The sequence below is a fragment of the Dama dama genome, chromosome 30 (assembly GCF_033118175.1).
Source record: "Dama dama isolate Ldn47 chromosome 30, ASM3311817v1, whole genome shotgun sequence".
In the NCBI taxonomy this organism is placed as follows: Eukaryota; Metazoa; Chordata; class Mammalia; order Artiodactyla; family Cervidae; genus Dama; species Dama dama.
The window spans coordinates 35,736,358-35,748,632 of NC_083710.1; the positions used below are offsets into that span (position 1 = coordinate 35,736,358).

Here is a 12,275-nt window from a genome sequence, read left to right on the forward strand (position 1 = left end):
ACCCACCTTGATTGAAAATCCTTTACTGCTAGGAAAGAAATAGCCATCATCTGATGACACACAGGACTGCCACAATTTGTAAAAATGGAGTATCTTTGAAGCACAGTAAAGGACGTGCAATAAAATGAGGTCTGCCTCTTATCCATGATTTCATTCTTTAAAATCGTATAAAATTCTATTTTCAGGAACTAGACTGGACAAGAACTAGAGGTGGAAACATTTTAGTAGGGGTTTTTGTTCTACTAACAAAGGCTTTTTAAGGGGTGAAGTAATCTGTTCAGCTGATTGTTTAGTGAGTTTTTATCATTTGACCTTAATAAAAGACTTATTCTTTAAAATTGTTTATACACTTTGGGAAGGGTTAAAACTTACCTCTTCTTAGATAGAATCACATAAAATGACCAAAATAAATGTATTGATGTCTAAATTTCATAGTTAAACTACTAGTGCAGTGTAAATCTGCAGTAATTGTGAATAACAAGGCTTAGTGTAAGATACTGGATTTAGAAATAATATAGTATAAGTCTGGTATAGAACAGCTTGTCATTATACTCACACTTGAAATCATAGAGTTGAATCTAAGCTCATCCTCTCACTTTACAAATCAGGAAACTGAGTCACAGAGATTTGTAGATAGGTAAAGGCATGGTTAGACTTGAACTTCAGTGTTCCTGCTTACTGTTCTGCCATACCATGCTGGCCTCACACAGGGTGAATCCCATTCTCGGCTGTGTGGTGGTAAACGTTTGATATACACATGAATATGTATTCATTCTGGTCCTAAATATCAGTGTTATACAAGGGTGTACTCATTAGAAATAATTTACATTTGTGAGAAAGAATGAGAAGATTTACAAAAGAATTAAGAGTGGGATAGATGTGTACACTTTTGAAAATGCATGTGGGTGGTAGGTTTTTGTTTATCTTTGATCACCAGCAGGCATAGAATCTGGACACAATAACAGAGACTTCCTGGAAACTGACCCCAGACTTTTGAGTCTACTGTTTGGTTTAGGCCTAGTTGTGGCTGAGGTTGAAGATTTTAGGCTTTTCCTTTTTCTCTCATTAGGAAAGAAACATTAGGAATTGTTTCTTTTCTGGCTCTTATGAACATCAGTTTTGGGATATTAGAGGAACTGAACAGACTCTCAGTTCAGTTAATTATTTTGATAGCAGTGAGATAAAAATTACACAATTATTGTAGGAATGTTTACTTAAAATGCATACAAGAATTTAATATGTAATTGAAGTATCATGAATTTTTCTGTCAAACTGTTATGTTGATGATGTAAAAACTTGGGAACTTCAAACTATCCCTTCACTTATAGGTTGATAAAAGCTAAGCAGTTATGTCCAATTGAAAGTTCCATTTTCCAAGTGTGCTTATTAATATTTGAGCTACTAATTTAATCATTTCCAAAGTGTGTTAGGCCTGTGTTTTGAAAGATAACACTGAAAAAGGTGAATGATTTGAAAAGGTGAGGTGACTTGCTTGATGTGAACAGTTAAGAGTGACTACTGATTATCAAAATTAGAACTAACCTTTGTTCAATTAAATTGTTAATCTGTGTTCTGGTTATCTATTGTTTGTTGTTGTTTGGTTGCTAAGTCATATCTGACTCTTGCAACCCCAAGTCCACCAAGCTCCTCTGTCTATGGGATTTCCCAAGCAAGAATACTGGAGTGGGTTGTCATTTCCTTCTCCAGAGATCTTCCCAACCCAGGGATCAAACCAGTATCTCTTGCAGTGGCAGGCAGATTATTTACCGCTGAGCCACCAGGGAAGACCCTGACTTCACTTACTTATTGCCTGACTGATCTCACAAATGTTAAATGTCAATATTGGTGAGAAACCAACCACTGCAAATATAACCACATAAAACAGTGAGCACATGGAAACATATTCCACTCATAGATTTGGTGAGTCAGGGACTCAGGGCACAGCAGGACTGCTTTGTCTCTGCTCTGTCCACTCTGGGCCACAGCTGAGAACTGAAAGCCCAGGACTGTAGCCATTGGAACTAAGTGTTTACATCCAGGACAGCAGCTTCATTCACGTATCTGGCACATTGACGGAGGTCACAGGAGGCATGGGCTCAGGCAGGACTTGCCCACAGGAGAGTCTCCCGGTGCCTCTCCAGCACAGTGGCCTCTGGCTACTTTACGTTCTTACATGGGTTCCCGTAAATACGGAGAAGCTGTATGGCCTTTGTATGGTCTAACCTTCAAGTCACATAGCATCCCTTATGCTGTCAGTCATAAGACAGCCCAGATTTGAGGCATAAACTTCCCTTTGGGGAGAGAACAAAAAATGTGCAGTCATGTAAAACCAGCACAAACTAGCAATAAGGGTGATGTCATGAGACACAGAATTATGATAATTTTATTAGTAGGAATAGTTTGTTAAATCTGGTAGTTTTGAGTGCAAAATTACCTTCCCTATTTGAACAAAATTTTACTCTTAAGAAATCTGCTTCAGTTTGAGAACAGCTGATGTTTTGTCCTAGGGCTAAGAGTAAAACATTTGTGAAAGATGACTGTTTTTAAATAAAATTACTAGTTATTAAATGATTATATATTAGGAAAACAATGAAGAATTTTAAAAGACATGGAAAAGTGCTCGTCTTTGAAGGGAGAACTAAAGCCCTCAAGAAATATTCCATATACTGTATGACACACGTAACATTTTAGTAATTGCTTTATGAAGTTCTGCCAAGCAACATCAACTCTGAGGATTCTTCTTCCCCTCTCAACCCCATCCTGCCTCATCCTCAGCAATTTAACATTTAAAGCTTCGGTAATTGTAAGTGATAATTTTTTTTAATTAAATTGAGCATTTGTGCCCTAGTTTATGGCAAAATTCAGAACCGTTTTTTCTTTTCCTCCTAGAACTTGAGTTTAACAGTATTCTAAAAGAACATACAATACAGAGAAAAACTTCAAAGAACTCTTCTATGCTGAGAGCTTCTCTAGTTAACATGGTTTTGAGCCTTTAAGGGTCAGGGTAGGCTGCGAGAAGATTGTTCTTTTAAATTCACTTTGTGAGGGTGGGATATTTCAAAAGAACAGCATGTATACTATCTATGGTGAAACAGATCACCAGCCCAGGTGGGATGCACAAGACAAGTGCTCCGGCCTGGTGCACTGGGAAGACCCAGAGGAATTGGGTGGAGAGGAAGGTGGGAGGGGGGATCGGGATTGGGAATACATGTAAATCCATGGCTGATTCATATCAATGTATGACAAAACCCACTGGAAAAAAATAATAATAATAATAAAAATAAAATAAAATAAAATACAAAAAAAAAAAATTCACTTTGTAACTTGGAGAGAAGTTTGTGTCTGGCACATGCTCACCAGCATTTTTTCGTCCTACATAATGTAAAAAACAGATATGTATTTGTAAATCATATCCAGTAAGGGTCTAGTATCCAGAATATATAAAGAGTTCTTACAACTGAACAAAAACTAAATACAATTTTAAATGGTCAAAGGATTTAGGTAGGTATTTCTCCAGAGAAGATATTTAAATGGCCCATAAACTCATGAATAAATGCTTAACGTCACTAGTCCATTTTAAAAGTGGATTGTCTTTTTGTAAGTTTTAAGCAGTCTCTATATATTCTGACCCTTATTAAATATGTGATTTGCAAGTATTTTCTCTTATTCTGTCAGTTGTCTTTTCATTTTCCTATGCCCTTTGAAGGACAAATAAGTTTAATTTCTATGAAGTCCATTTTATCTTTTCTTTTCTTTGCTTGTGCTTTTGGTGTCATAGCTAAAAAACCACTGCCTAATCCCAGGTAATGAAGCTTTGCACCTATGTTTTCTTTTAAGACTTCTACGCTTTTAGCTCTTACATTTGGGCCTTTGATCCAATTTGAATTACTTGTCATTGGAGAACATGTGTATGATTTAATCCTTTAAATTTTATTGAGGTTTTTTTTTTTTTTTTTCCAGTGGCCTAGCACACAGTCTATCTTGGAAAATATTCCATTTGTACACAAGGTGTGTTCTACTGTTGATGGGTGGAGTGTTCTATAGATTTATCTTAGATCTAGTTGATGTATGATATTGTTAAAAGTCTCTCTTCTTTTCCTTATGTCTAATTATTCTATTCATTATTGAAAGTGGGAGAGAGAAGTCTTAGACTTTTTTTTTCCTTTTTTTAAAAGACTATTATTTTTTTCCTCTAATTCTGTCATTTTGAACTTCATGCAAATACTTTGAGGGCCTGCTATTGTGTTTATGTTTATAATTGTTATAGTTTTGTGATAAACTCTTTTCATTATTGTAGAATATTCTTTGTCACTAGAAAGTATTTTTGTCTTAAAGTCTCTGTTGTCTGAAATTAGTATACCCATTCAACACTATGTTGTTTGCTTGTATATTTTTTTCTCTCCTTCTGATTGAAACCTATTTGTATCTTTGAAATGTGTCTCTTGTAGACAGTATATAGTTGGATCCTGTTTGTCTTTTTAATCCATCCTGCCAATTACTGGTTTTTGATTGGAGTGTTTAATTCATTTATATTTGATGTAATGACTGACAAGGTAGAATTTATGTCTTTTTTATTTTGTTATTTGTTTTTATATATCATTTCTTTTCAGTTTCTCTAAAGTTCATCTACTTCTTCCCCTGTTCTTATTAAATAGATATGTCCAAGAATGCCATTTTAATTCCTTTGTTGTTTCTGTTCATACCTATTTTTTGAATTATTTTCTTAGTGGTTGCCTAGGGGATTTCAATTAACATATTAACTTCAACAGTCTAGTTCAGATTAATATGGACTTGATTTCACTGGTACACAAAAATATAGCTCACATTTACCTTCTGCTGAAATTCAGTCATTTTTCTTAAATAAATGCATTCCAGATTGCTACCAAACCCTGGCTTATTTCCAGAGTTCAGTAGTAGTTAGTACTGACAATTTTTCCCAGTGTTTGTATGGCTTTATGGAGGAGAGGCTTTTCGGATACCCCTAATCTAACATTTTTACTAATGCCATTTACATTGATTTTTGCATGCTATAATCCGTAACTATTTTTATCATTTTTCTTGGTTCTAAGATGCTCATGTTCATTGAGCTTCATTCAGTGCCTCGCATTGTGCTGGCACTTAATCATGAGCTATTTTATCTTACGTCTACTGTTCCTGCCACTGCCACCCCCCTTCCCCCCACTAACACTGCTGCTAATAATACAGTGTGTTCTGCTACACTCTGCATCTCCTAATGTGAGTCATCGTATATCAGGGAATGGTGCCACTGTGCCATAAATCAAGCTAGTTCATATGTGATTTTTCCTCCATAAGGAGAGCCAGAATAGGGAAGTGAAATTACAACCTTCAGTGGGAAAGAAGTCCCCCAGTTTGCTCTGGCTACGGCAAGAGCCTTTGGGATTTATTTAGGAAAATTTTACAGACACACCTGCATGTAGAGGGCCCTCCCTGGGGAGTGACCTGTGTTCGGCCCGTGGCCGGTCACATTGCGTCCAGTGCCCTTGGTGAGGGCCACCCGCTGTCTCAGGGTTCCCCTTCCACCCGCACTGAGTGCACACCTACCCCGATCTGGTTCAGGGCATACAGCTTGGGTCAGCGTGCACTTGTTTTCTGCTGTTTCTAATCCTGTGCAAGAGTGTCCACTCTGGCCTCCTAGTACACTCAGTTACCTACCCTCGGTGCCGCTTGCAGTTTGTGTTGTTATTGTTAAATGCACCATTTAAAAGGCAGAGGTTTTGTTGTTGCTTGTGAGTTTTCTGTTACCAAGGCCTTTCTCACTCTAACGTTCTATGACTGTATTTCTAGGTACAAGTTTGTGAAAGGAATGCAATTTATGTTTTCTTAAGGTTCAGAGATGGCACTCCGTAAGAATGAACTTAGTATGATCCAATATAAAGAGCAGGCATCTCTGAAGTCAGATCTGAGTTTGTTTGGGTTTTGACTCTGTAATTTGATAGCTCTGTGGTACTGGCTTAGTTAGTTCAAGTTTCCCATTTGTAAAATGGGGATAATAGAGCAGTTGTGAGGATTCAGTGAAATACTGTCCATAATGTCTACACAGCAGCAGTCACAGCTTAGACACCCAACACATGCTGGTGTCTTCCTTTCTCTTTCAGGTCCAAATGTTTACAGACGGGAGAGACACTGACTCTGGCCACCAGTGTCAGAGCTTTGCTCTGGTCTATTCACTCCCTAATTTTTGTTTAAAAATTAGTTTTATTGAGATATATTTCATCTACCATAAACTTCAGCTATATTTGAAGTGTACAGTTCAGTGGTTTTTAGTATATTCATGGAACTGTGTAACCATCATCACAGTCTAATTTTTGGAACATATCAACACCCCAGAAAGAAGCCCTGTACCCACTAGCAACCATCCCCATCCCCAGACACCCTGGTTTTGGATGGTCTGCCCCAGCCTTCTTTTCCCCTAAGCTCTGTGCAGATTTTGTGAAATGCATGTATTTTGTTAACAGAGCTGCATGTGTTTGGTCTGGGCTTCTGCCCTTGTCACTGAAAGTATTCTCTTTAAGGTCACCATGACCTTCTCATTTCCAGATCAAACCAGCGCTGTGGTCCTTATCTTGTTTGCCCCTTCATGGCATTGACACAGTTGGCTGCTTTTTCTTTGTTGACGCTCTTGTGTGGTTGTTCTATCTCCATCTACTCAGCTGGTCCATCGTATTTAAACATGGGTGTTCCCAAAGGTTCCCTCTCTAACCTTCTTCTGATGCTAGGCAGGCTTATTCTTTTGTAATTTTGTATGGCATCATTTTTAATGTCTTTCATTCCTGTTACCAATTTGCTCTCCTGCTGGGAACTCATATATACCTGTTTCTTTACCTCTATAGCAACTTTGTTTTGCTTTTTAAACTTGTTTTTCCGTGTTTAATAACTATTTCTCAGCCTTTATGATTATGTAGTTTGTAGGATTTTTTTGTCATTTGTTAGGCTAATTCCCAGGTGTTCATATTGTTTGTATTTCCTCTTCAATTCCTGTTCCTAGTCCTTTTTTCTAGTCTGTGTAGATATTTGTGTATGATATATATTTTGAGAACTAAATCTTTATGTATCTTAGTTATAAGTATTTTTATGATTCAGTTTTTTGTGTCAATTTTTTATTGAGTAAAATATTTTTAAAATGAATTTCTAATTAAATTCTAATTACTTCTATTCGACAGAAGTAATCTTTTCAGTGATATAATTTTCAAAAATATTCGCCAGGCCCTTGCAGAAACACTCCGTGGAGCACTGCCCCACAGTGCAGCACGGAACATCCATTGTCCAAGGTGAAGGGAAAGCGAGTCTAGAGAGAGTGCTGAATAGAGACTTCATGATGACCTTCTCAAGGCCTTGAAATCCAGGACCTAAAATAAATCTCCGGTTCATGTGGGAAATTGTATTACTCATACCCTTAAAGAATAGCTTCTAATTTTAATTGAATTCTGTACTTTAATTGAATCTAATTCTATACTTAATTTGTTTGAAATTTTAGGTTTTTTAAGAATGCTGTCATTGAATGAAGGGCTGCAGTCCTGAACACAAGACTGTCATCTACCCTGCCCCACCTTTTCTAAACTCCTTCCCCCAGCAGGAGAGTCGGTGGGGTCTGTGGAATCGTGTCAGGGTCTGGGGGTGTGTGCCTGGCTATCTCCTTCACAGATGCCCACCTCCTTCTCCCGCTCACCCCTCAGACGGCATTCATTATTCATCCTGTGTCTTGTTGAGGCGTCAGGTGGAAAAGAGCTGGCACCTTGCAGCATTTCCAACGTGTGTATAAGACTTTCATTAAATGTTTAAACAAGCATGTATCTGCCCCCTTTGTTTGCCTAAATAAGTCAAAACAAGCCAGGTAACAGTTCTTATTTCTTGGTACTTATGGAAGTTTCCCCAGAACTTAGAAATACATTCTTTAAGTTTCATAGTGTACCTGTAATTCCCCTGTTGCAGCTCTGCTTTTACAAACCAGGAGGTATGTTTTCACCTGTTTCCATGTCTGTCATAAAGTAGGTAGTCTGAGCCTTGGCTGAGCTTCCTGCAGCTGGTGAAGCTTCATGTGGATCTCTGCTCCTAGCGGGTGAGGTGCAGTGTTGGCTGCAAGAGCAGAGAGGCCAGCAGTGCTCAGGGTCTGAGGCAGGGCACCGGCGGCATGTGGAGAAAGGCGCTCGTTCCCACTTCTGCAGTTCAGCCATCTACCCTGTGAAAAGGGGGATTAACTGGAGCCTCAGGACAATGCTCGCAGGGCAGAGACTACTGTACTGCTGTATACTGTGTATGTATTTCTGGTACTAATATATCCCTAAACACAGCTTCTTATTGAGGTATTCTTTGAGATATTATACCAAACCCTTGTTTGTGCAAGTGCCTTGTTTTAAATTTGCTACATGGAGTGGTAAGAACTTAGTTTCTGTGGAAATAAAGATCAGAATTATATACTGCTTGCGGATACTTCTGGTGCTTTTTACATAGAAGCCTTTGCTATTGTTTAGTTGTGGTACAAACTATTAGTCACTTTTTCTTTCCCTTTCACACCATCTGGAAACCACTCGGTGTTGTCTTTCTAGATGCCCTGGAGCTTCTCATCGGAGGGCTGCCCTAGAGAAACGGAAAACTAGTAAGACTCAGATGGAGATCGAGAATGAAAATGGAACCACTGTCATAGACCTTCCAGCTGCTTTATCACCCGAAACGGACTGCTCAGGGCGGACCCTGACGTCAGCGACCCTTCCCTCCTGGATGGAGGAGCCCGGCCTGGACAACCCCGCCTTTGAGGAGAGCCCGGCTGGGGACAGTATGTGCCGCCCCCGCCTCTGTTCTCCACCTTGTCTCAAATCAGACATTCCTTCCTTCCTTCCCACCTCTCCCCGCTGCCCTCCCACATGTTGTTTTCCTCTTTAAACAATTAACTTTGAGATATGGTTCACATACCGCAGAAGTCACCCTTTTAGGGGTACAGTTCTAACAGTTTGCAGCTTAGAAGCAGGACACGGAACTTAGCCTGAGGAAGGCGACCTTTCCACTCCCTCTTATATTCAGTCCAAGATTCAGTGGTCGTTAAACTGCTTCTTATTGTGTTTGTGTTCAAATGTTTGCTTGTCACTCCTTGACTAAGAAAACAACAATATCAAGAGCAACGAAAATAATGACCCCAGTTAAGTGCCTCTTGTGTCAGGCTCCGTGCAAGACCCTCTCCATCTGCTAACTGACCCAAAACCTGTGTTGGTGCCATGAGGAGGTTGTATCGGGGAGACTCTGGGGAGACTGGTCGGTCAACATGTGTGGCCAGAGGAGGACTGGGTGTGTCTCTGATGCTGAGGCCACTCCTCTGACTGCTTCGATGCTCTGGTGGCCCCCACGACTCCTGCCCGCTAGGAAAGCCTACAGTCATGGCTTCTGGGCATAGCTTGGTGGTTGGCCCTGAGTGTTTACTTTTAAATATATGTTTCTTGAAGAAGTTCCTATAAATTCAGATTTTGCCTGCCACAGCCATAACCGTTTTTTAAGACACTCCCTTTCTCAGGACCTGTGTGATTTCCCTCTCACCCCTGTGGTGACTACATACCAGAACTGTCTTTTCTTTATACTGCTGTGCATTGTTGACATTTGTTTCACCCTCCAGGGGCTTCCTTCACAACTCCATTGATAAAGAATATGCCTGCAATGCAGGACACCCCAGTTCAATTCCTGGGTTGGGAAGATCTGCTGGAGAAGGGATAGGCTACCCACTCCAATATTCTTGAGCTTCCCTTGTGGCTCAGCTAGTAAAGAATCCGCCTGCAATGCGGGAGACCTGGGTTTGATCCCTGGGTTGGGAAGATTCCCTGGAGAAGGGAAAGGTTACTCACTCCAGTATTCTGAGCTGGAGAATTCCATGGACTGTACAGTCCGTGGGGTCGCAAAGAGTCGGACACAACTGAGTGACTTTCACACATACCACCCTCCAGACTGTCTCCAGTTAGGATGAGGTGATGTTCTCTTAATACAACTTTCAGATCTCTGTGTCACCCCTCATGATCTGATAGGTAGTAGCTGGTTGCAGTAATTTACTGATCACCTTTAGGAGAAGAAATGTTTAGATAATCTTAACACACAGATATTGTTTGTCATTCTGTTTTCTTATCCAGTGTTTGTCATTCTGTTTTCTTATCCAGTGGTATTGCATAGCTATTAATGTAATATGACTTCTTTGCCTGAAAATAATCAAGATATAAAATGTTGTTTCTCTTTCCATCTATTTTTCTCTCACTTTTAACTCGGCAGCCACACCACAACCACTTAGCTTACCAGAAGGTGAAATCACCACCATCGAAATCCACCGGTCTAATCCTTTCATTCGGCTAGGAATTAGTATTGTGGGTGGCAACGAAACGCCACTGATTAACATTGTCATCCAGGAAGTCTACCGCGATGGGGTGATCGCCAAAGACGGACGCCTCCTTGCTGGGGACCAGATTCTTCAGGTACTCATTTTAATTCCTCTGTCAACTTGGTGCTTTCTCGTTCTTACTCATGAGATTAGAACAACATTGTGGTACTGTGGGACCTGCGTTGTATGTAGGTGAGTTTTGCTGTTTTTATATGCAAAGTATGTCAGATTTTGTTTGCAATTTCTCCCCTTTCCCAACAGCTGGCTTGGGGCAGATGGTGTTTTCTTAGCCTTGGGGCTGAGGGGAGAGGGAAGTGAGGCTTCTGTGTGGGATGAAGTTACAGCCTGGCCCACTGTGTTGGCTTGTCCACCTTCGTCCTTCCAGTTCTGCTTAGCCCTTCTCCCCTCTCCTTATGTGAGCCACTGACCACCTTCACTGCTGCATTCATCATGTGGCATGTCAGGACAGTGCACTGTGTAAGTGGACTTGTCTTTTCTGTGTGACCGCAGCCACCCTGGTGAAGTGGATGTCACTTTAACATCCTGCCAGGCATAACCACCTCCTTTACTGAAGTAAACCTGGAACCTCTAGGAATTTCCCCAACCCTAGGTGTATGCTGCCCCTCAGGTATATTATCCCCACTGTAACACTTGGACCCCAAACCCTTAGCACAGCTGACACAGACGGAACTTTCCAGCAGGGTTTTGTTTAGAAATACTAAGAAACAGGGTACAGGAAGCGTCACCAGTCCTGCTTATGTAAACTGAGCTTCTTGACTGTGCAGTGTTTACCAGTAAGCTCACTCTTGACTGCACAGCTGTGATTGCTCTCACCTTATAACATTAGTCTCTAGCTGTACGAGGCTGGCAAAGCCTGTGGGCACCTCACCTGTACTCCCAGACCCGAGGCTGGGTCCGCAGGCTGCCCCCACATCCTGACACGCGGGCGGTTCAGGAAAAGTAAAGAGCCCAGCTGCCCTTTTCTGCAGCTCATATAGTGTCTTTTCTTTGTCCCATTTTCTCCAACTGCCAGCCATTCTGTTAATAAGTGTACATGGGTTTTTCTGTTTTCTTTTTTGCCAACAGTGATATACTAGCATTAGGTATTCTTTTTCTAAATTTTAAAGGTAAAAATACTCTGTTTTCATTTGCATTTGACTACAACTGAGGTTAAATAGTTTTTTAGGCTTTGTTTGCTAATATAGTTTTAATATCTGTTTTAGAGAATTGTGTTAAGTAATATAACTGAATGCTTATAACTCAATATTACAGTTATCTGAAATTATTGACTATATTTTTTGAAAATTAACCCAAAGCTATAGACATTTACATTGTAGAAATTCCAAGGCACTGTTTATGGAGGCATAATACTAATAACTCTAGTAGTAGTCATCTGAAATCCAGTTTAATGATTCAAATTGGTAACAAAAGTATGCACACATAACCTGATTAATGAATTCAAAAGGATCTCTGCTACTGTGGGCCCTAACTTTTGCTTGGCTTCATGACTGGTTGTGCTGGAGCCAGTAAGTAAAGCCACACCCCTCACCCACATGTGGAGTATTTATGGTCACTCAGAAGTGAATACCGGGAAAGAAGGCTGCTTGGAATTTGTTACTATCTGGTTATCTCCATCTTTGTATGAGCTACATAAATAAAACAGGGAGCCCAATTTGAAAATACCCGAGAGTTGTGAAGATGGTATATTTATAGAGCAAAGAGCCCCAAGCCTGTGCTTTTATTTTAACAAACTATTTGCAGTAACAGGTGTGGCTTTGGTTTTCCCACATTAAACACACACCTTCTTCTGCTAAATAGGCTCTTTGACGAGGAGACTCATATCCCTTCAGGGCCTTTTGTGATGCAGCCTTTTGAGCAATTGGAGGAAAAAAAATACTGCTGGTATAAA

General features: G+C 40.2%; 1 protein-coding gene across 1 annotated transcript in view; it reads left to right on the plus strand.

The window, feature by feature from the left end:
- LNX2 (ligand of numb-protein X 2) overlaps nt 1-12,275 on the plus strand; it is an 87,854-nt gene that overhangs the window by 46,222 nt on the left and 29,357 nt on the right. Inside the window, exons 3-4 of the mRNA XM_061133288.1 lie at nt 8,565-8,791; nt 10,261-10,460. Of these exons, the coding sequence (XP_060989271.1) occupies nt 8,565-8,791; nt 10,261-10,460 (427 nt within the window). The remainder of the gene's footprint in view (nt 1-8,564; nt 8,792-10,260; nt 10,461-12,275) is intronic.